The sequence below is a fragment of the Macrotis lagotis genome, chromosome X, assembly GCF_037893015.1.
Source record: "Macrotis lagotis isolate mMagLag1 chromosome X, bilby.v1.9.chrom.fasta, whole genome shotgun sequence".
NCBI lineage: Eukaryota > Metazoa > Chordata > Mammalia > Peramelemorphia > Peramelidae > Macrotis > Macrotis lagotis.
In genome coordinates this window covers 77,641,820-77,665,175 of record NC_133666.1, presented here as the reverse complement: position 1 = coordinate 77,665,175, position 23,356 = coordinate 77,641,820, and the positions used below count along the sequence as shown (strand labels likewise).

Sequence of the window (23,356 nt, the reverse complement as noted above, 5' to 3'; positions counted from 1 at the left end):
AACCATTATCTTATTATGTAATTTTACTATCTCATACTTTATTTTTCTTCCTTAAGGATATGATTTCTTTCTCATCACATTCAGTTGAGACCAATGTATAACATGGAACCATTGTAAAGACTAACAGACCACCTTCTGTGGCGGGTGGGGGGGAGGAAAGCAAGAATGAGGGGGAAATTGTAAAACTCAAAATAAATAAAATCTTTCTAAAAAAAATAAAATAAAATATGCTTCCACGGATCTGAGAAACCTCTATAGAGTCTAAGAGAGAATGTGAGCCCCCAAGTCTAAATGAAGCATTAGGAGAGGCTTCGAGAGCTCTTAAGTGTCTCTAAGAGTGACAGAAAAACCCTAACAAAAAGTCTTGGAGTGTCCCCAAGTGATCTTGAGCCCTCAAGTCCCTGAGAGTGCTTAAGCCTCCCCCAGAGATTCTCAAGAGCACTCCAAAGGCCATTTGCATCTAGTAGAGGCTCTAGAGGCCTTGATTATCTAGGATGTCCCTGTAAGCTTCTAAGGGCACCCAGAGGAACAATTTGGTTTTTGCTGGAACTAGAACACTAAACCCTCAGACTTTGCTCCTGAAAGGGGGCAGGCCTAATCAAGACTTTGGGTTCTGGTGCAGATACACTTAGAGCAGAACCAAAGAGGACCTTGCAGGGGAATCCAGAAGATTGGCAATCCCTGACCCTCTTCACTTGGAATATAAGGGCTTCCAGTTTGGGCCATTGCCTTCTCCAGTGCATTAAGGCAAACAGAGATTCAAGAACTTGACTGAAGTCACACAGCTAGGGAATGTCTGAGGCCACATTTGAACTCAGGTTTTCCTGACTTCAGGCCCAGTGCTGAGCCACTTGGCTGTCTAAAGGAAAGGACTAATCTTAGCTTTTAGGGCATTTGATCTACCTTTTCTCTTGGCTAGGTATGAGCAGCTAGCTATAACTTAAGGCAGCCAGCTTTAGACACCATCCACAGTTCCCTTCAAACTGGGTTGCTCCTGAAGGGCTGGGTGTACCAAGAGAGACCAGAAGAAGCCAGTGGAACAAGAGGTCTGGCAGGAACACCAACCACTGAGGAACCAAGGAGCCCATCAAGTTTAATGACCTCTCCAGAAGATGCCTTTTTGGTTGTGTGGGATCCCTGCCCACTCACTCTTCCCACTGGCTTCTTGGCTAGCTGTGGGAAAATATGCTTTATTCCAAATTGTAAAATGATATTTTGTGAAATATTCTTGACTGGAATCTAACTAGATTCTCTGGTTGATCTAAAGGGAAGGGCTCATAAGTTTAGTAGCTGTGGCCCCACAAAAGACTGTAGACCCAAGTACCCATGGATGTGGGTAGGTGCCGATGTAGACATAGGAAGATGTTATAGCAGAATAAATGTCATCTTGGAGGAAGAGAGCTCAGGTACAATGGCTCCAGTTGCTATCTCCTGGGTCTAGAGGGATGGCAAGAACTCATCTGGGGCCTGGCTTTGTTGGAATCATAAAGGGGGAGAACAAGGGAGATAAAAAATATAGACAGACACAAAGTTACATTAGACAAAAGGAGGGGAAAACTGAGAGAGAAGGAAAGTAACAAGATATACCAAGAGTTCTTTTTAAAATATTTTATTCTTTTCCCAATTTCATGTAAAAATTTACATTTTTAAAATTTTGAGTTCTAAAATCTCACTCTCCTCTCTCCCTTCCCCCCTCATTGATAAGGTAAGCCATTTGATGTCAGTCATGCAAGTTCAGTCATGCAAAACAATTTCGTATTAGTCATGTTGTGAAAAAAAAAACAGACCAAAAAACCCCAAGAAAAATAAAGTTTATCCCAAAAAAGTAGACTTCAATCTACATTCAGAGTCCATCAATTCTTTCTCTGGAAGAGGATAGCATTTTTTATCATAAGTCCTTCGGAATTGTCTTGGATCATTGTATTGCTGAGAATAGCTAAATCGTTCAGTTGCCTATCATACAATGTTCTCCTGGTTCTGCTCACTTGATTTTGCATTAGTTCATGTAATTCTTCCCAAGTTTTTCTGAAATGATCCTGCTCATCATTTCTTATAGTACATCATAATCATATACCACAACTTGTTCAGCTTTTCCCCAGTTGATGTAATTCTTTTTTTTAGTGAATTTTTGAACTTCTTTTTCCATTTGAACAACTCTGCTGTTTTAATTGGTTCTTCTCTTCAGTTTTTTGTGCCTCTTTTACATTTGACCCATTGTGTTATTAAGTATTTTTGGTGCCTCCTTTAAACAAGCTTTTGACTCTTTTCATGATTTTCTTGCATCACCCTCATTTCTTTTCCCAATTTTCCCTCTATCTCTCCTATTTGATTTTTTAAAAAGCCTTTTTGAGCTCTTCCAGGCCTTTTTGAGGCCTATGACCAATAAACATTTTTCTTTGACCCTTTGCATGTAGCTGTTTTGACATTGTTTTCTTCTGAGTTTTTGCTTTGATCCTCCCTGTCACCATAGCAACTTTCCATAGTCAGGTTTTTTTCCTTTCATTTTTCTGCCTATTTCTTGTTTTTAACTTTTATTTAAAATTGGACTTTGCTCGGGGTGGAGGGGACAATGTCTCAAGCTTCAGGTTTTTAATGCTGCTGTTTTCAGAGCTAGTTCTGAAAGTTTTCAGTTTTTCCAAGGTGGTAGGATCTAAGGAGAGGTGGTCACTGCTCTCCCAGCCTGTGGTCTGGTCTGTGGAACCACAAATACTCTTTTCTGCTGTGGAACTCTGTCCAGGGTCCCAGCTCCCACAAGTGCTCTTCTGTGACCTGGAACTGTTTATAGACAATGCAACAGAGTCCTGTTCCCTGGGCCAGCAAAGGGTCCCCTGCAATCTTCTGACCAGTTGTCTGACTTCTCTTACTGTCTGTGGACTGAGTTCTAAAAGTCACTGCTGCCAATTTAGTCAGTGCCAAGGCCTGAGGCTAACTTTCCTGGATACACCTACACTGGACTGTGTTCTACTCTCACCCCCAATAAAACAGTCCTTTCCTGTGGACCTCCTAAGTTGTCTTGGGCTGAAAAATTATTTTACCTTATACTTTTGTTGGTTCAGCTACTTCAGAATTCATTTTGAGGCATTTTTTGACATTGTTTTTGACATTGCCTTTACCCCAGCACTTTGACTCTGCCCCTATACCAAAGGTTTTTAACCCGTGGTTCACTGATCTTCGAGAGGTCTTGTGGATGGATTACAAGAGGTCCATGACCTTGTGTGGGTGGAAAAACTACATTTCAATTTTTAAAAAAGTTTTAATTGATGCCTTTTTTCCCTAACCCCATAATTTCCCCTAGCATCCTTCCCCCCCTTCCTATCTGAGTTATTCTATAAAATAAATGGTATTTTTAGACCCCCAAAAGAGAGAAAACACCATAATTGATGGTTTGACCTCCCACCTGAGCAGAGAATCTTTTCATGTTTCTTCTTTGGAGCCAGGCTTGTTCTTTGTAAATTTGTATTGCTCACTTTAGGTTGTCTTCAGGTGGTTATTCTTTCTGTTGACAATTGTGGTCCTTATGGTCCTTGGGTTTGGGTTTGGTGGTGGTGGTGGTGGTTGTTGTTGGTTCAGCTCACTTCCCTTAGCATAAGTTTATGTAAATCTTTATTTTCACAAACTCTACCTGAAATTTAGCATTTCCTTCACAGTTATGAGTTTTAAAGAATTCTGAAAAAGAAACCCATGGGCTTCCCCAGATTACCCTAAGGGGTCCATGACACTAAAAGAAAAACAAAAATCCTGGAATAGATAGAGGGGAAAAAACAAAGATAGTAAAGTGAGATGAGGGTAGAAGAAACAGAGGCTGTTATCTACTAACCTTCCTCCCTTCCACAAGGTCACTCTCCATGAGTGAAATTTCTAGTCTTTCTTCCCCAACTCCTGCTTTCATCCTAGAGGACATTGACAAACAAATACCCAAAGCTTCTGGATCCTCAATTCCCAGGATCTGTTCCTTAAGGCCACTTCATCTCCACTTGGATGCTAGGTTTCATCTTGGCATCATCCAGCCCCAAATTTGGCTCTACCTACAGGTTCATGATCTTTAAGTGATCAGCATCTTTGCTTGAATAAGCAAACTTCCAGACCCTTAATCCTGTTCTCTGGTTTCATTGGGAATTTCAGTCCTTCAGTTACACTAACCTACTATAGAAAAAAATGATCTCATTTCATTCTTATAAAATCCCTTCAAGGTAGATGCTGGTATTATTCCCACTTTATAGTTGAGGAAATCAAGGCAGACAGAAGTTAAGTGACTTGCCCAGGGTCACACAGTTAGTAAGTATGAGTACAAATTTGAACTCAGAACTTCCTGACTCTAGACCTAGTTCTCTGTATCAGCAATTGTCTTCCAGTTTATCAGCCCAGCATTGGTTACACTTTCCTTCTTTTCTTTTTTCCCTATCTCGATCCCAAAATGAATCAGCCCAACTCTACTCTGTCCCCTTCTCAAGCTCCATGCCCTTTCCTGTATCACTGACCTTGCCCTCCTCTGTCTTGGATCACTTATACTCTTTCCTCCTTTACTTCTTAGCTTGAACAAAGAGTAATGACCCTCCTCCTTACCAAAGCTAACCTTGCAACCTGCACAAGCAATCCTATTCTAACTCACCTTCTCCAGCAGGTTGCCCTCTTTATCCCTACTCTCTTCAATCTCTCTTTGCTGCCTATTTCTCAACTGCCAAAAAAACATGTCCACGTGTCTTCCATTAGCAAAAGCCCCTCACCAGATACATCCATCTCATACTTCTCCCTCTTGTGGAGAAACACTTTAAGGGTTGAGATTAGGTTCTCTACAATGTTGTCACTAGCCTCACTTTCTCCTCCAGATTCATCTGGGTCCAGTGGGTAGATAGAAATCAGGTTGACTGGAGATGGCCCTGGATGGGAGACAATCAGAGTTAAGTGACTTGCCCAAGGTCACACAGCTAGTAAGCATCAAGTGTCTGAGGTCACATTCAAACTCCTGTCCTCTTGACTCTGAGGTTAGTGCTCTATCCATTGTGCCACTTAGCTACTTCTCTGATGACTTCTTCACTACTGGGCCTCTGACCTGGGCTCTCTTCTCCCTCTCTAGTATTTCACATGGAGACCGCCTGAGCTCTATGCATTCAATTCCCATCTCTATACAGAAGAGGCTCAGCTTTTTTTGTCTACTCTTAACCTCTCTCCTGACTTTTAACCTCATATCTCCAACTGCCTATTGGAAATCTCAAATCTGGTTGTTGTGCTCTCATCTTAAACTCCACTGAATTCATTGTCTCTCCCCCAAAAGTCTCCCCCAGGAATGTCCCTCTTACTTCTCATGGTACCCTCTATCCTTCCAGTTACCCCAGTCTTACAATCTTATGTGTCATCCCTGACTCTTCCCTTTCTCTCACCTCCCATATCCAATCTGTTGCCTAGTTCTGTTGTTTCTATCTTTGTACCATCTCTCAAATACACTCCCTTTTCTCTTCTGACTCTGCTGATTCCCCACCCCCTTCTTCCCACCCCCAAGTAAATTCTCATAACCTCATACCTTGATTAAGGCAATAACTTCTGGGGGAGTGGGGTCTGCCTGACTCAGGCATCTTACCTCCTCAACCCATCTTCTGCTCAGCTGCCAGTGATTTTTCTGTCACACATCCAACCATATCAGTCACCTACTCAATGAACTCCAAAGGCTCCATAGGATCAAATAGAAAATCCTCTGTTTGACATTCAAAGTCCTTCAGAACCTGGTCCCCTACTACCTTTACAATCTTCTCATACCTTACTCACCTGCAAGTACTCTGGGATTCATTGATACTGGCCTCATGATTCTTCCTCAAAGCACTCCATCTCTCTGGCCATTTTCACTGGTTGTCACATAGAGATGAAATTCTGTCCCTTCTCATCACCATCTCCTGACTTTCCTGGCTTTCTTCAGGTCCCAACTAAAATCTCACCTTCTAAAAGAAGCCTTTTCTGATTCTCCCTTATTTCTAGTGCCTTCTCTTTGAGATTATCTCTTTTTTATTTATCTATTGTAACTTGTTTGTAGTTATTTGACTTGAAAAACAGAACAGCTAGGTGGTACAGCAGTGGATAGAGCTCAGGGCATGAAGTTAGGGAAACTGAGTTCAAATTCTGCCTTGGACACACACTGTGTGACCCTGCACAAGTCACTTCACCCTATTTGCCTCTGTTTTGTCATCTATAAAATTAACTGGAGAAGGAAATGGCAAATCAACTTCACTATCTTTGCAAAGAAAACCCCAAATGGCATCATGAGTCAGACACAACTGAACAACAAATATGATTATATGAAAAAGAAAGAGCAAAAAAAAATAAAGACTAAGATATATTTTGATGGGAGATCTAGAATAGATTGAAATGTGTGTGTGTGTGTGTGTGTGTGAGAGAGAGTGTGTGTGTGAGAGAGAGAGAGAGAGAGAGAGAGAGAGAGAGAACAGACAATAGACAGAGAAGAAACAATGCAGGTTTCTGTAACTTTCTTTAGATAAAAGAACCAGAACCAGAGTTCAATTTAGGGAATATGTGAGGAGTTGAGACAACTAGGTAACTAGAAGGGTCTGAGACCCTTCTCCAGTAACAGGTGATTATTTCCTCTTTTGTTCGGTTACCATCTGAGAGCTGAGTGGTCGAAATCTCTTGTTATTTTGACTTTAGTTCTAATTCTGCTTGAAACTTAGTAAACTTTTGGTAAATTTCCTTCTTATGGTATTAAGTGTGTAGGTGCTACAAATTTGGAAGTGGGTACATTGCAGAATATTTACAACCGAAGAAGAAATATTTGAAGCATCAAGTCTAAGAAAGAAGGTAGCCAGAAAACTTTAGCTTCAGAGTATCTATGAACAAAAGTCATAAAATAGGTAACATGCCAAGGAAATCAAAGATTTCAAGTTAAGGCCACAAACATGGTCCCATAAGCAGTGATTACACTGGGTGGAGGGCTCCAGCCTGAACTATGACTGAAAGAATAGATTCAAATGGGCCAGTCTTCAGCAGGCACTGGAGACTATTCCAAAGCAACTTCTTCCCACTCATCCAGCCCTGGCTGCCCACCCAGAGCAGCTCTTGTCCAGGCTTCTCCAGCTTCAAATGAATCAGCAGTGGGATGATGGACAAAAGCAGACAACAGGGGTGGCTAGGTGTCTCAGTGGATAAAGCACCGGCCCTGGAGTCAGGAGTACCTGGGTTCAAATCTGGTCTCAGACGCTTAATAATGACCTAGCTGTGTGGCCTTGGGCAAGCCACTTAACCCCATTTGCCTTGCAAAAACCTAAAAAAAAAAAAGCTGACAACATGAGCTGCCAGGGAAGAGCTAAACTTCCAGGATGAAAGGACCGCCTGATTATCCTCAGGTGATTTCTGGGAGCTGTGATTAGAAAGACGTTCCTAAACTGAAGAATACATGGGAAGACCACCAGGTATCCTAATTTATGTCCTAAAAGGGAGTTTGGAGGAAATGGGATACGGAACCAATGAAGACTTGAAGGTACCTAAGTGTATCCAACTCCTGGAAGGGATGACACACAGTTGGCAAGGATAAGACTTATTCTGTTTGACTCTCTCGGGCCAGGTCAAAGTGTCCACTAATGGGAGATTCGGGCTTGAGACCCTTCTCCCGAGGAAGGGGATGGGGGTGGGGGTGGAGAGGATGGGCAGCTAAGGTTCAAAAAGAAGCCTGGAAAAAACATTTCTAATTACCAATGTCAAAGCTGGGAAAAAACTGAATCAACTGAAAGTTGAACAAATGGTGAGGTGTTTATTCAGGGTCGGGTCAGCTTGGTGCCTTTTTCAGACCGGGACGCCTGGTGATCAAGGGGAGAAAGGAGATTCTTAGAATGATCCAGGGAGCTATAGAAGGGAAACACCGACCAACAGAATTGCAGGAAGGGAGTGTGGAGAAAGAGAAAGAGAAAAGCAAACCCGGTCTGCAGAAGTGGCCTTACTGGAGAAAGTGCGAGTCACAGCGGGTGAGGGGACGGGAGAGTCCTAGGGCTGGACAAAAGCATAGCTTTTCCCGAGCTGCCTTGGGGGTGGGGGGGCACAGGCAGCCTGGAGACTCCTCGAAGCGGGGAGGGGGGGGGGGGATTCAGATAGGATTAGGTGGCCACTGAAACCATTTTCCTCCTGGAGGCGGGGAGGAGAGGGAGGGCAGTCCTGGTCACCTCCAGTCTTCAAGGATGACCCCCAAAGGAGGGCTGGGGGCGGGAGGAATGCCGAGTACAGGCGGGCCGCCCGGGAGTCCCCTTCTAGAAGGCAGAGGCGTGGGGGAAGGAGTGCCAAGCTGGGAGCTCTCCGTTCCCGAAAAGGCCCAAGCCGGGGGTGGGGTGGGGGTGGGGGTCTCCTGGCCCAGCCTGCCTCGCGCCCTTCCTCTGGCGCGCCTGCGCACAGGGAGTGGAGGGGGGTGGAGGCGCACTGAAGGGAGCAGCTGAAGCTGTTCCAACGATTATAGCGCTCCGCCCCCCGTCCTGCCACAGCCGCTGCTACTGCTCCTCCCCCCGCTGCGGCTGCGGCTGCGGCGGCTGCTGAGCCTCCAAAAGACCGCCATGGACGTGCTCAACCAGGTGGGGAGATGCGGAGGCTACCGAGGGCGCTTCAGCACCACGGACAGCCGCCCCGAGCTAGCATCTAGGCCCCCGGGGTCGCTCCTCCCCTTCCCGGAGGGCTCCGGGAGGGTAGCCTAGAGAGGAACAAAAGGGCGGGGTGGAGGGAAGGGGGACCTGGGAGGGGTGCGATTGGAGGTGAAGGAGTCCCAAGGGAAGAGGGGGAGTGCCTGGGGAGGGGCAGGGGATAGAGAAATCTAGAGGTCAGAGGGACCTGGGAGGGGCAGAAAATGAAGGAGCAGGGAATGGGGGGAGGAGGGCAGGAAATCAGAGCCGGAGGGGAGGGAGGATCTGAGGATGTACAGAAGATAAAGTAGTCAGAGGTCAGGGAAATGGGGAATGGGGGGGGGCGGGAGATGAACGAGTCTGGGTGGAAGGGCCCAGGAAGGGGCAGGAGATAAAGAAACTAGAGGTCAGGTGGACCTGGGAGGGAAGGAGATGAAGGAGCTAGGGAGAGGGGGACTGAGGAGGGGAGGGTAAGAGATAAAGGGGCCAGAGGGTTGGGGGGGCAGGAGATGAAGGAGCCAGAGAGGAGGGGGACATCCAGGCAGCAGGGGATGAAGGAACCAGAAGGAAAGGGGACCTGGTGAGGGGAAGGGCAGGAACTAAGGGAGCCAGAGAGGAGGGGGACATCCAGGCAGCAAGGGATGAAGGCATTAGGGAAGGGGGGAGGGGACTTGCTGGGGCCAGAGATGAAGAAACCTGGGAGGGAGAAGGTTGTCTGAGGGACAGTAGATAACTTAGGGGAGGAGGGCATCCAGAGGACAGGAGATGAAGTAGTCAAGCTATAAGGGTCAGCATCAGAGAGCTGGAGATAAAGGACACCCAGGAGGTACAAGATGAAGGGGAAAAGGGTGGGGAGGAACAACTCATCAAGGGGGAAGAAGCTGAAGAGGAGGCCTGGAAGAGAGAAAAGTGGGGAAGGGGGGGGTTGCACCTCAGAGAATGCAGGGAAGGCCTGGTTGACTAAGCCTGATGAACAACTGGTGATGGAGTAACCTCAGAGGACAGCCTGGAGGAAAAAAAAAAAGGAAGATGGAGAAGGGAGGGGCAATGAAAGCAATGGATGCTTAGGATGCTGAGGAAAATAGGAGAAAAAAAACTCCTGAGGGCATCCAGTTAAGATTGGAATAGAGAGAGATGTTGGACACATGGGGAGGAGGTGAGATGAGACATAATCCTGAAGAACCTCCAGAAGGAGGCAGGAAGCTGAAGCAGGTCTGGAAGGTAGAGCTAAAAACAAATTAAGGAAGAGGAAAAAGGAGGAAAGGAAGGGAAGGTTGGACATGCAAAGGGGACTTGCTGTTGAGAAATACAGATGGGACAGATAGAAAAATCTCAAAAGGCATCCAGAAAAAGGAGACAGAAACTGTGCTAGAAGTGACAGGGGAGAGATGGTGCAAAAATTCAGGGGGTTACCAGGCACTAAAACATAATGATAAGGATGACTGTAGAAGAGGTTAGTGGGGAGGTGTGGAGAGAAAGAGAGAGAAATCTTGGAGGTCATCAAAAAGGAAGAAGGTTGACTTGGGAGTCTGATGGATAAGAAATTCTGGAGTATCTTAGTAAAATAGGAGGTCTAGATTCCTGGGGGGTAGACAGAAAGAGTGAGATACAAAGAGAGATAGAGATAGACACACAAAAAAATCTCTAGATCCTGTCCTGGAGGAAGGAAGAGGTCTATAGGGGCCAAGGGAAGATAATAGTGCTGGGGGCTGGGGAGGAGATGGAATTTCAAGAAAAAGAAGGGATGCAACATATGTAGATGGAAATGGGGGCAGAAGGGAAGTCTCAAAGTGAGGAAAGTGGGGAGGAGGAGGGATGGGATTGGATGAGGATGGAGATATAAAAATAGAAATGCAGGAGAGGGAGGAAGCTCCCTGAATATACGAGGGTGAGAGGAAGGTGAAGGTTGAAATCCTGCAATGAGTCCAGAAGGCATACGAGAGATTAATTTTGTGAGGGAAATGTATAATTTCTGGCTCGACCATACATGAGCAGATGGCCTAGAAAGAGGACTAGGTCGGAGAAAAAGGGAACTAGATGAAGAAATCCTAGAGTCAGAAGAGATTTGGAAGGTAGAGATGTGCATGAACTGAGAAAATATGATGACAGGAAGCCAAGTTAGAACAAGGCCAGAGGGATGGAGAGAGAACTGGGAAGCCATTTTGGTTGAGACCCCATTCCCCTCCTCACCCCAATTACCCATGGCTGCCCTGCTCTTGGATGGTATAGTGTCCTTTGCAAAAGCCATCCCAAGGACTAACTGGGGAGCTGGTTAGCAGCCTGTGCTCATAGCTCCCCCAGGAAAGGGCTGCTCTTTTCCTACCCCACCCTTATATCCCTGCCTGTCTTCCAGTCTTGTTGCCTAACCATCCCTTCAATGTTCTCTTCCCTCTTTGGTTTCTTCCTCTTATCTTGCTTCATTGGTCCTCTTCTTATCCTCCTCCCCATTCCTTTTCTTCTCTTTCTTAATCTCCATATTTTTTTCTTTCATCTTTCTCCTCATCCTTTCTTGTCTCTCTACAGCTGGTGGCTGGGGGTCAGTTCCGGGTGGTCAAGGAGCCCTTAGGCTTCCTGAAGTTACTGGAATGGGTGAGTCTCTTTTAAAGAGAATTTTTGGAGGGATTTGGTTAATCGGGGAAGTTTCCTCTGGTTCCCAAAAAAGGGAGAATCCTGAAGAGGAGGGAGACAGATCCATGGGAGAAGCTGAGGAGAAGGGCGGGGGCAGTTAATCCACTCTCAATTTTGGTAGGCTGAGAGATGGGAATAGAGGGGGGGGGAATGTAGCTTATCTAGGCTTAGGAGAGGACAGAGCTGAAGGATGGCTGAGCCATCTGCCACCTGCCTGGCTACCCATTGTATAAGAAGAGGGAGGGAGAGAATAAGCAGCTGAATAAACTGGACAAAGCTGTGGAATTAACAGTTCCTGAATTTCATGGGAGGTGTTTTGCAGATCCTCAATATATCCATGAATAAAATGGAGGGTTGTGTACCAGAGACAAGCCACTTGGGTGGATTCAGAGGTGGTCAAATGGCTAAAATTTCAGGAACAATCAATAGATTATAGTCATTGTGGAGGGAGGAGGTCTGCTAGCAGCCCTTGGACTCCACCTTCTATCTTGGTCTAGTCAGAAGTAATAGAGGAAGAAAACATTGGAAAAATCTAGGGAGACCAACCAGAAGGAGCAGGAGTGGAACCAGGGGGAGCATGGTAGAGAAGTAGGTTTAAGGGAGGGTTGCAGATATAGGTGAATGGGGGAAGGAAGGAGATTCAGAGACAGAGAGGGATAGAAAGAGAGGGAGGGGAAGACAGAGAGTCGGGTTGGGTGGGGGGGAGAGAAATCCGGACTTTCTGTGTTGGAATAGATGACTACTTAGCTCTCTCTGATAGTGGTTTGGGATGGTAAAGTTTTTGGTTTGGTTTGGTTTTTTTGAAATAAGCCATGAATATATTGTTTATTAATTTGGGGTTCACCTTGAAGTGGAAGGAAGCAGAAGAATCAAGACTACAAAATCCTCTCCATGATGAGCTAGAAAGAGCTCAACTTTTGGGGGCCTGAGTTACTATTCTAGGTCTGTCATTAAGTGGTTGTAAAATTTTCGGGAAGCCCCTTTTCTTCTTAGGACTTGGTTTTCTCCTCTATAAAATGAGACACTGGTCTTCCAGATGATCTCAGGTCCCTTCCACTTCCACAGTGAGTAGTCTTAAGAATAATGACTCAGGGTTAATAAAAGGAACATTAACAGGAATCAATGTAAAGTCTCCTCCCGAAGGTAAAATCATTAATCAGGTGAAGGACAGGATGAGGTAGACCTTCTGGACTGCTATGTCCAGTTCTGCAGGCCAAGCATAGGAAAGACATGGAAAAGGTGGAATGTGTGACTGAGGAGGAGACAGACCCGCCAAGGGCCAATTGAAGGAAGAGGAACAATTGATCCTGGAGAAACTCTGGTGTGGGAAAAGGTTGGGTCTGGATAGCCCTTCTAATCCTCTGTCTCCAAAGACTGGAAGGACCAGCATTGAAGTGTGAGATTGGATTTGCTCTCCTTGCCCTCAGAGTCTCAAAGGTGGATGCATGAGCTGACATCTAACCCATCTAAACTGACATGAGCTGACATCTAACAAAGTTAGACCCTCTTCCTCAGCAGGCCTAGCCAGCCCCCAAGCTCAACAATGGTCAGATAGAATCTTCAGGCCCCTCCCATCCTCTTTAGTTTTTCACTGCCCTCCTTAAACTGGGCTGCCCAGAACAGAACCCCATCCTCTAGATGGGTCTGACTAGGGCAGAAGCCATTCACCTCCGCTACCACACATCACTTGGAGCTTACAATCCACTTAGCTGTGCAACTTAGACTCAAATACCTTCATCCAACCAGGCCTCCACCATTTTGGCCTTGGGAACTGAAGGGATTCTTTCTATGGAATTTTGTCTCATTAGACTCAGATGCTCTCAACTATTAAGATCTCTGCTCTAGCCCCCTAAGCTTGGTGCCATCTGCAGGTTTGCTAAGCAGGACAGCTAGGCCTTCATTCAATGCCCTGATAAAAAGCCCACATTCCTTGAGCACTCCAGTAGCGACTTCCTGCCAAGTTGACAGTGAACTCTTAATGGCTACTTTTGGGCCATGCCACTTAAATGGTACTGTATTCTCTGAACTGATCATTTGCCCCAAATCTTTCCATTTTCTCTTCAAAGATAACATGAGATTGGATCAAGGGTTTTGTTAAAATCTAGGCAAAACTACCTCAACAACCTATCCCTCATCTCCTGTTTAGTATGCAGAGAGAGGAAAAAATGGCAGTGAGATCAGTGATGCCTTTTGAGGCAGGCCTTGCCTTTTGCTGATGTTAATGGTGTGTCGCCAAGGGCAGCTCAGTGATTTTATAGTATGGCATCGAACATTCATTGCCTAATGGCACAGGGAGGAAGGTTGGAGCTTGATAGAAGGAAGACCTTCTCAATCATCTTGGTCATCCTAAAGTGGCTGAGTTTTCTTCTGGGCCACTGATGAAGAATGTTGTAGCAAGGCTCTTAGCTCAAGCAGGGGTGACCCTCGATGCCCTTCCAGGTCCCTTGCCACTTAAAGTGTCTGTGTGACTATGTTTCTACCCAAGGTCTTCGCTATTTTCGCCTTTGCTACTTGTGGTAGCTACACAGGGGAGCTGAAGCTCAGTGTGGAATGTGCCAACCGGAGCGAAAGCCAGCTCAGCATTGATGTGGAGTTTGCCTACCCTTTCAGGTACCTGGACTCCCTCCCCCCCAACCCCATGCCTCCAACTCCTCAAGATTCTCAGAGGAGCCCTGATGTCTAAGCCCCTTCCCAGGCCATTCAAGAGCTAAAGAAACCACAGATGGTTTCAGGCTACCCTAGCTGGGGTCCTCTGGAAATCCCTGGCCCCACTCCCTCAGTATCTTTTCCTGTGTCAATGTCCACTTCTGTCCCCATATGTATTCCTCTCTCTCTGGGCAGTATCCATATCTCGGTATACTGCCTTTCCCTCTGGCTTTGGCTTCCTCTCCCTTCTCTTTGTCTCATCATCTCCAATTGTCTCCATGTCTACTCTTCTCTACCAGTCTCTTTTTCTGCCTCCCTCACAATCTCTGTCTCTGCTTTATGGGGACTGCTCTGTGGTCTGGATGGGACCTCCTGGGAGGGAAAAGAGGGGAATAGCCCAGAGCATAGTAGAGATGAATCTGGGAAGCACCATGGCCTCCATCCTTTGCCCTTGAATAGCATGAGCTCTCTCTGTCTCTCTTTTTCTGTTTCTGTCTCTAACCCGCCCCCCCCCCCCCTTAGGACAGGAGTTAGGTATTGAGAAGGACTCAGGCCTAACTTTGCCTCTGTCTGATCCCTGCCCAGGTTGCACCAAGTGTACTTCGATGCCCCCACCTGTCAGAACAACGTTGTCAAGAAGGTCTTCCTGGTAGGTGATTACTCCTCTTCTGCTGAGTTCTTTGTCACCGTGGCCGTCTTTGCCTTCCTCTATTCCACGGGAGCCCTGGCCACCTACATCTTCCTCCAGGACAAGTACCGAGAAAACAACAAGGGCCCCATGATTGTGAGTCATCCCAAGCCCCCCTCTTCCCCCAGCCTGGCATGCACATTCATATGCACAGGCTCAGCTAGGGAGGGAGCCAAGGCAGCTGGGTGTACCCAGAGACTGCCTCAGCCTTCTTCTACCTTCTGTTCTCCCTCCTTGCAGGACTTCTTGGTCACTGCAGCTTTTGCTTTCCTGTGGCTGGTGAGCTCCTCTGCTTGGGCCAAGGGTCTGTCTGATGTGAAGATGGCCACTGACCCAGAGAACATCATCAAGGGGATGAGCAGCATCTGTTCCCAACCTGGTGTGTCTTGCAAGGAACTGAGAGACCCTGTCACCTCAGGCCTCAACACCTCAGTAGTAAGACAACTTCCTTAACTTCTCTGGGCTTCCGTTTACTTATTTGGGAAAGAAGGGGTCCCTTGGGTCCTGTAGCTGGCAGTCTCAGAGTAGTAGGTGGAATGGAGAGCTTGGGAGAGAGGGGAGGAGGGTTGGAGGGGGTGGGGTGAGAGAGGCTGGGTATGGAGGAAATCAGGAAAAAGCTGAAGGGAAGGGTTCTTTGGCCCCTCTCTGTCACCTGCAGGTGTTTGGGTTCCTCAATCTGGTCCTGTGGCTGGGCAACATGTGGTTTGTGTTCAAGGAAACTGGATGGTCTGCACCCTTCCTGCGCCCCCAGCCCCCTGCCCCGGAGAAGCAGCCTGCTCCACCAGGAGATCCCTATGGGGAGTCTGGCTATGGTCAAGGGCCAGGCAGCTATGGCCCCCAAGGGGGCTATCAGCCTGACTACGGGCAGCCTGCAGGGGGCATGGGAGGCTATGGGGGCCAGCCCGCAGACTATGGCCCCCAGGGAACACCCACCTCCTTCTCTAACCAGATGTAGGCTGGTGAGTGGGCAGCCTGGGGTTCTGGAGGTAGGAGTGGGGGGCAACCTGTGGACTTCCAATCAGCTGTGCTCTCTCTCTCTCTCTCTCTCTCTCTCTCTCTCTCTCTCTCTCTCTCTAGGTGCCACTGGGGGGGGAGTGAGACAGCCACATCTGCCACTCCTGCAGGAAGTCCTCTGGTGTGGGGGCTAGTGTGCCTGTACCTGTGTGTGTATGTGTGTGTGGCATAGTGGGGAATATCAGAGCCTGCCTAGAAGCCCCAAGTTCAAATTCCTGCTCCCCCCCCAGGGATATTCTAGTTGTCTTTGATGTTTATATTATATTATATATATATATATATATATATATATATATATATATATATATATTACATAGAAAAGTATATTATTTATCTGTGTGGAGATCCCTCACCTCCTCCCCTCCCAGTCTGGGGAACAGGAGCCAGCTAACTAAGCTGGTGACCCTCCAGGCCCTTCCCCACTCCTTGTGATGCTCAGTCTCCTTCCTTCTTCATCTCTTTCCTTCCCTGAGGGCATTGGCAGGGAGTAGGAGACCCCCCCCCATCTCCCTGGAGAGTTTTTTGCAAGAAGCTCTGTTCAGAACTGACTTGGGGGAAAGCTCTTTGAAGCACCACTCATGGACCCTTAATAAAAGGAGACCCAGGAAGGCTGAAGCAGGCAAGGAGGTAGGCAGAGGTGGGGGGTCCAGAGTCAGAGAGACAGCTGGCTGGCTGGTCTTCATAGGGTCCCAAGGGGAAAAGGGAAGGAAGGATTGCTGACCCCAGTCCTGTCCATGGGGTAGTCCTGGTGGCCCCAGCCCCCATCTCCTTTCCTCTCCCCAGACTTAATTCTTCCCCTTTCTGCCATCCCCTCCTGCATCTGTGATTCCTGGTGGTGACTGTACCGTGTCTCTATTTTGTCCTGCTTTGTGGCCCTGCCCTTTCCCATCTTGGTAATCCTAACCCTTCAGGGAAAAAACAGTCCTCTCTCCCCATCCTCTTTAAATAAAACGTACCAAGCCTATCATGCTTTGCCTCTTCTCTGGGAATAGAGGGGAAGGGGTGAATAAAGAGGAAGGACTGGGGAGGGGGAATACTTTGTCATCACTCAGCTTCTTAGAAAGTCCCCCCTCTCCCCTTCAAGTTTCTTTGAACCCTCTGACACACACATTCATCCAAACCACTCCTTGCCCCAAAGGCCTCCAGGCTCTTCCACTTTCCTCCCAGATGTCAAGAAGGGGGAGCTCAAGAGCACTATGCTGATGCCTTATCTGTGTAGCCTTGGGGGGGATGGGTGGCTAGGGAGGGGTGTTTGCTCCTACTCACTCTCTGACTCATCCAATTTCTTTCTCAGACTTGGGAGTGTGAACTTCCCTGGTACCATGATGTTCACATCCCCTTCCATTCTTTCCAGGACAAATATTTTATTGGCGACAGTAGAGCCTCAAGGGTACATGTTGGGAAGGGTATGTCTGTGTGTCTGGCGGTCCTCAGTTGCTCAGGGTCCCCCTAAAAGTCACTAGGGTCATATAAAGTAGTTCAATTAAGTGCTGACCCCAGGAGGTTCAGTTTCTCATTCTGTCTCATTGCTCCCACCTGGAATATCTAGATTTTCTACAATGTAGAAATAAATATAGCTGCTATATGAGCATTCAAGGTACCAAATGCATATTGGATATAGGACAGTTTTTATTTCATTTCACATAAAATGTTTAAGACAAAAAGCACTGGCTGGAGCCCAAAAATAAGAAACCTAGAAAAAACTCAAATCATCAGTTCCCCTCATAAGGGAACTGAACCTGGGAAGTGCTGTTGAGGCAACTTTTTGACATTCAGTTGGTTCCTCTTTCTAACAACCCAATATATTTTTAAATTTTTTTTGTTTTTTACATTTTTCAAGGCAATGGGGTTAAGTGGCTTGCCCAAGGCCACACGGCTAGGTAATTATTTAAGTGTCTGAGGTCCGATCTGAACTCAGGTACTCCTGACTACAAGGCTGGTGCTCTATTCACTGTGCCACCTAACCACCCCCTAACCACCCCCCTAACAGCCCAATATAGTCTCTCCAAGATTGCAGTTTAGCATCTTCCTTCAAAGGTAAACAAATTACAAATAATCTCCTTCCTAGTGGACCTGGCTGTGCTCACTAAATTGTATGTTGTGCATTCATAATCACTTGGCAGACAATCCTTTTCTTTCTATTGGAGCACCCTACTTCAGAAAATCCCTTCTTTCTAGGAGTTTGGACCTTGGGAACTCCCCAAGCTGATGCTGCCTTTAAAATATCCTGTTATTTGAGGAAGCTAGATCTTGGGCTTACCATGATGCCTATGGAGTTGGAAAGCATACTACCCCCATCCCCACCATCATCATCCCCACCCCCACCCCTATCACCATCACCATCACCAGCACAACCACAACCACTACCTTGATCCGAGAAGCAGTTCAAAGGCTGCCTTACTTTTGGCCCAAGATGGCCAAAGAAGATATCCTTTGGTCCAAGATATCCTTTTTGTTGTTGTTGTTCTTTTTTGGGAGGGCAAGGGAAAAGGAGTTAAGTGACTTGCCCAAGATCCCACAGCTAGGTAATTGTTAAGTGTCTGAGGTCAGATCTGAACTCAGGTCCTTCTGACTCCAGAACTGTGCTCTATCTACTGCTCCACCTAGCTACCCTAAGATATCCTTCAAGATATCCCAAGATAAACCCCAAGATTAAGGACTTCAGTTACTTCCAAAGAAAGGACCAAATCTTCTCATCTCATTACTGGAACCCAGTTGTGATGCACACCACAACTCTTCTGTACCTTAAAGCAGTGTTGGGGCATATTGGCCTCGTACAGTTCCAGGGGGCCCTGAGAATGGTCACACATTGACTTGAACCCAGGGCTGTCTGACTCTAAAGTTCTTGAGGTTCTCAGCCACCATATTGTCTCCAGTCACCAGTGTCTCTCTCCTTATTTGGAGAAGAGAGATCTTCTGTTCTTTTCCTTTTCTCCTTGAGGTGTCCTGTGGTGAGCAGCCCTGGGGGTTCTGCTCCTTCCTCCCCTCCTTTTTCATGCCACCCTATCTCTCCCATCTCTCTGGACAATGAAGGGGCATCTTTTCTGAGCACTCAGGAGTGCAGTGGGTGGTGGGGGGCTGGCCCGGCCCCAGAGGTGGGGGTGCAAGGGAAGCCACCCACCTGGCTGGGCTGCTTCTCTCTGAGTTCCTGTACCGGCCGCCAGGGGGAGCTCTGTGGCCGACCCGGGATCCCTAGCCGAGCACTCAGGACAGGACAGGACAGGACAGGACTGGACTGGGGGGGGGGGGGGGGGGGCTGAGGGGCAGGAGGGAGCTGCTTGTCTCCTCCCTCGTCCCCCTCCCCCTCCCTGGGTAGTCTCTAGCAGAGACAGGTAGGGTTGGCGCTCCTGGCCTGGGGGAGAAGGAAGGGAGCAGGGAGGAGGAGGAGGAGAGGGAGGAGTCCTGGCGGCCGGGAGGGCGGCTGGGAGGGAGCGCACCCAAGGCCAGGGTGGCCATGTTCGCCCGGGGATCCCGCCGGCGCCGCTCGGGACACGGGGTAAGGAGCCGTGGCCTTGTCAGGGCAAGAGCTGGTCTCCACCGAGGCCTAACCCCAGGTTTGAGTCGGGGGCGGGGGGAGGGGGCGCGCAGGTGGGGGGAGTCCGGTGGGAAGCCGGGAGGCCCCTGCTTCCCTCCTCCTTCCCCCCCCCTTCCTCTCTCTGGGACCAGGTGAATCCCGGAGGGCAGGAGGCCTGAGGGCTCCTCTGGGCCTGTCTGCCCCCAGCCTGCAGCTTCTGAAGCACCGGACCTGGGGCGGCCATGCCAGAGCTGTGGGGACCAGTGTCCTGGCTTTCTGGTGCATGGCTGGAGGTGAGGGCCGCAGCTAGTGGCTTCCTAACTCTAACCCTAATTCAGAGAACAGAGGCCTCTAAAAGATGGGGGAGGAGGGGGAGCCCCCCTGGAGCTGCTGAGACCCCGTTTGAGCTCCCCACCTACCCCACTCCTCAGTTTCCTGTCCTGTCACTTGGAAGAAGGATTTCATGGGTCCCTCTCCACTACAGTGGGCAGCTTCCCATCTGGCCAGGGGCCCAGTGAGGGTGTAGCCAAAGCATTTCTCCACTTTGGAGGTTCCAAGGTTTGCTCCCCACCACAGGAAGATTTGTCGGCACTGCAAGTGCCCCCGAGAAGAGCACACCGAGAGCAGTGTCCCTGAGGACCTGGAGCAGCTCATGGCCAGGCTCACCTCGGACTTCCAGCGACACTCCACCTCAGATGACGGCTCAGGCTGGGCTTCTGAAGAGTATACCTGGGTGCCCCCAGGCCTCAGACCTGAGCAGGTAACCTCTGGGCCCCCTCCCATGATTCCTCTCTGGGTCCTTGTAGGGGTAGAGAGACGGGCCAGCTCAACTTGATCTCTGAGACATGGATTCTGCCACTGAAAATGTTCACTTAAGACGAACCCAGTGATTGAGGACCCCCACCACCCTAATCCCTCTCTAGGAGGGAATATGTCAGACAGAGTGAATCCCCAGCACATCCTCCTCCCATGTCTCCAACCCAACAACTCCAAATCTGTAAAAGGAGGTTCAAAACAACTTGGTGGTTGCACCTAATGATCTGATAAGCCCAGCACTGGGTCCCCTTGCCTCCTCCTGGAACTTTGCTCCTCTGGCTCTTCTGGATGATTGGCGCAGGTCAAGCAAAATCATTAAGTACCTAGAGAGGGGCAGGGTCTGGTCCAAGGGCCAATTCTACCATGTTTTCCACTTAAATGTCTCAGAGCAGGGTAAAGGTGAGGGGACAGTGGGGCCAAGTGTGATCCTTTTTTGAGTTGGGGGACAGATTTGACTTGCATTCCCCCCATGGTGACCCTGTGGTCTGCCTAGCTATGATGACAATTTCCCCTTCCTTCCCTCTTCAACCCTCAATTGCTCCCAGGTAGACCGGTTTTTCAGCTGTCTCCCAGAAGACAAAGTTCCTTATGTGAACAGCCTTGGGGAAAGGTACCGGATTCAGCAACTGCTCCGACAACTTCCCCCCCACGACAGTGAGGTGAGATTCCCCAGCTCCCAGACTGTGGGCAGTCTTCCATTGAGACCCAGAGTAGAGATCAGGCAAAGTGAACAGAGACAAGAGGATCCAAGTGAACCTGGTAGGGATGATATGGGTATGAGAGGAAGAACCTGGGTTGTTGAAGGACTAGATCTAGGCTAGCCTGAGAGAGGAGAAGAGCAGGATAAAGAGGACAAGGAGGAGGAGGAGTGCTTTGTCCCTTCTATCCTGCTGGATCGTTTGGAAGGGTAAGTGAAGAGAGGACTGGAGGACCACTTTAGGTAACTAGAAAGGGCCAACTAAGGCATCAGCAGTGGCATAGTTCTATGACTTTTGAAGTGTTCCCAACACTATTCCCTAGGCCCAGTATTGTGCAGCCCTAGAGGAAGAAGAAGAGAAGGAATTAAGGCTCTTCAGTCAAAAGCGCCGCCGGGAAAACTTGGGCAGGGGGACTGTCCGAGCATTCCCAGTGTCCATCACAGGAGCCATCTGTGAACAGGTGAGGGTATCCCTGGAGCTTGCAAGCCCAACCCTTCTTTATACTGCCCTTTTCCCCATATCTACCCTCACCAATAGCTCCCCATTGCCTCGAGGCACCAGGCCTGCCTTGCTTTTTAGCCTCAGTCCATAGTGTTCCCCCTCACCATTTGTAATGCAGTTCAAACGGCCCCTGTGTTACTGTTCCAGTGCTTTACTCCAATGGCTACCCAGGCCATCCCCTCTGTCTGGAAGCCCCCCCACCCCAATCTCTGCTTCTTCCAATTCCTGATTTCCTTCCTGCCTTAGCTCAGGCACCATGGCCTTCAGAAGATCTAGTTTGATCCACCCCCCCACCCCGCCCCAAAGCTGCTAGGACCTCTTGCCCTCCCCTAACAGACTTTGACTTGGCTGTGAATATTTACTTGGTGAACCTCCTGGGGGGAGGGGTCTGGCATCTCACTTCCCAGCCCCCAGCAGTGGGGACTGATTCAGGCAGTTGAGTCATTATGGCTGAAGCTCCTACTGTGTACCAGATAGTGAGAAAGGGAGCAGAGATGTATAGCAATGCTTCTTGAGTGCCCAGCTGGCTTCTTTGCCAATAGTACCTTGGTTTCACCCCCTCCCAGTGTGGGAAGCAGATCAGAGGGGGTGATCTGGCCGTCTTTGCCAGCCGGGCAGGCCATGGGACCTGTTGGCACCCCCAGTGCTTCCTCTGCACCACCTGTGGCGAGCTGCTTGTTGATCTCATCTATTTCTACCAGGCTGGGAAGATCTACTGTGGGCGCCACCATGCTGAGCGCCTTCGGCCCCGCTGCCAAGCCTGTGACGAAGTATCTCAGGGACCTGGCGGGGGAGGGGGAGGAGGGAGGGATTTGTCTGGGACCCTCTTGCCCTTTCCACCTCCCATTTCCCTGCTGCCCCCCTCCCCTCCCAGATCATCTTTGCGGCAGAATGTACAGAGGCCGAGGGCCAACACTGGCATATCCAACACTTTTGCTGCTTTGAATGTGAGGGGCCTCTGGGGGGGCAGCGCTACGTGATGAGGGGGAGCCGGCCTCACTGTGGGACCTGCTATGAGGCCCGGCACACCCAGTACTGCGACAGCTGTGGAGAGCGCATCGGTGAGGCTTTGGCTCCCATCTGGCTGGGGAGGGGCTATGGAACCAGAGGCACAGCTATGTGGGGTGGGGGTGGAAGGGGCCTTGAACTAGGCTTGTGCACCTCTGGCGTTATTGCACCTTCTTTCTCCATGCTTCTGTTCTCTCCCTGCCAGGAATGGAACAGGGCCAGATGGCATATGGTGGGCAACACTGGCATGCCTCCGAGAGCTGTTTCAGCTGCTGCCGCTGTAGACGGCCCCTTTTGGGGGAGCCCTTCCTGCCCAGGCAAGGGCAGATCTTCTGCTCTCTGGTCTGCAGCCTTCCCATTCAAGCTGAGGCCGCAGTGACCGTGGCACCAGTGGGGGCAGGAGCCACTGCCATCTGTCCTCCAGTTCCCACCACAACAACACTCCAGACCCGCACCCAGTCAGGCTCCCTAGCATCCAGAGAGTGCAGCCACCTCTGCCGTGGGACCTCACAACGACATTCCATGCCCGTGTTGGGGCTCCGCCGCCGGGTAGGGCCTTCCCCTTGGCAGCCTCTACAGCCAGACCTGCAATTCACATCTGCCCCTAACTCAGCAGCCTCCTCAGGGGGCCCCGAGTTCTGCCGGCAAGGGGAACTCCGAGTTAACTTCCAAGAACCCCTGTTGGCCCAAGTCCCCCAAGAAAGGAAGCAGCTCCAGGGCCCTGCTCTTCTGTCTCCACACAGCCCTCCAGCCCAGGCCAGTCACCATCCCCTGGAGTGGGACTCGATTTGGGTCTCCTCCTCTTCCCTTTCCTCCTCCTCTGACTCAGAGGAAGATGGCTACTTCCTTGGGGAACGAATTCCTTTGCCCCCAGCCCTGCAAAGAGCCACTCTGGGACCCCAGGGTAAGGAAGGAAAGTGGAGGACTTGCCCTGGGCCTCCCAGGCAGGCTCAGAGCCAAGGCCAACCTCAGGACAGGGACAGAAACTGCATTGTAGCCTGAGGCCCAATTGGCCCCTAGCTTATGCAGACTCATTCTCTTCCCTCTCTGCCTCATTTTCCCCAACTGTAAATAGGGATGAAGCTCTCCTCCTCCTACCACCCTGGGAGCTGCGTCCCCCAGGAGTACATATGTAGAATGTTCTACTCTGAGCCACCCTTCGCAGGATGGCTCTACCCATTAAAGGGATTGTTTTCCCATGTTTGAGTTTCCAGGTGGTGTTTTTGTTAAGGTGCCTCCCTCC

General features: G+C 49.2%; 2 protein-coding genes across 6 annotated transcripts; both read left to right on the top strand.

Annotated features, from left to right (window-relative positions):
• Nucleotides 1-8,459: 8,459 nt before the first annotated feature.
• Nucleotides 8,460-16,532, top strand: SYP (synaptophysin). Its single transcript, XM_074199649.1, has 7 exons — nucleotides 8,460-8,555; nucleotides 11,124-11,189; nucleotides 13,714-13,838; nucleotides 14,460-14,658; nucleotides 14,803-14,997; nucleotides 15,221-15,521; nucleotides 15,640-16,532. The coding sequence occupies exons 1-6, from the start codon at nucleotides 8,538-8,540 to the stop codon at nucleotides 15,515-15,517; spliced, it is 900 nt and encodes a 299-aa protein (XP_074055750.1). The 5' UTR covers nucleotides 8,460-8,537; the 3' UTR covers nucleotides 15,518-15,521; nucleotides 15,640-16,532.
• A 2,290-nt stretch (nucleotides 16,533-18,822) lies between these two features.
• On the top strand, nucleotides 18,823-23,314 carry PRICKLE3 (prickle planar cell polarity protein 3). Of its 5 annotated transcripts, none has more exons than XM_074208214.1 (8): nucleotides 18,823-18,908; nucleotides 19,298-19,383; nucleotides 19,667-19,850; nucleotides 20,452-20,565; nucleotides 20,927-21,064; nucleotides 21,672-21,875; nucleotides 21,980-22,166; nucleotides 22,319-23,314. In XM_074208214.1, exons 3-8 carry the CDS (start codon nucleotides 19,743-19,745, stop codon nucleotides 23,113-23,115), a joined length of 1,548 nt encoding a protein of 515 aa, XP_074064315.1. In that variant the 5' UTR covers nucleotides 18,823-18,908; nucleotides 19,298-19,383; nucleotides 19,667-19,742; the 3' UTR covers nucleotides 23,116-23,314. The 5 variants fall into 5 exon arrangements, with proteins under 5 accessions (XP_074064315.1, XP_074064316.1, XP_074064314.1 ...); XM_074208215.1 differs by having other exon boundaries at nucleotides 18,846-18,908; nucleotides 19,243-19,383; XM_074208213.1 differs by lacking the exon at nucleotides 18,823-18,908 and adding an exon at nucleotides 18,983-19,072 and having other exon boundaries at nucleotides 21,807-21,875.
• The last annotated feature ends 42 nt before the right edge of the window (nucleotides 23,315-23,356 follow it).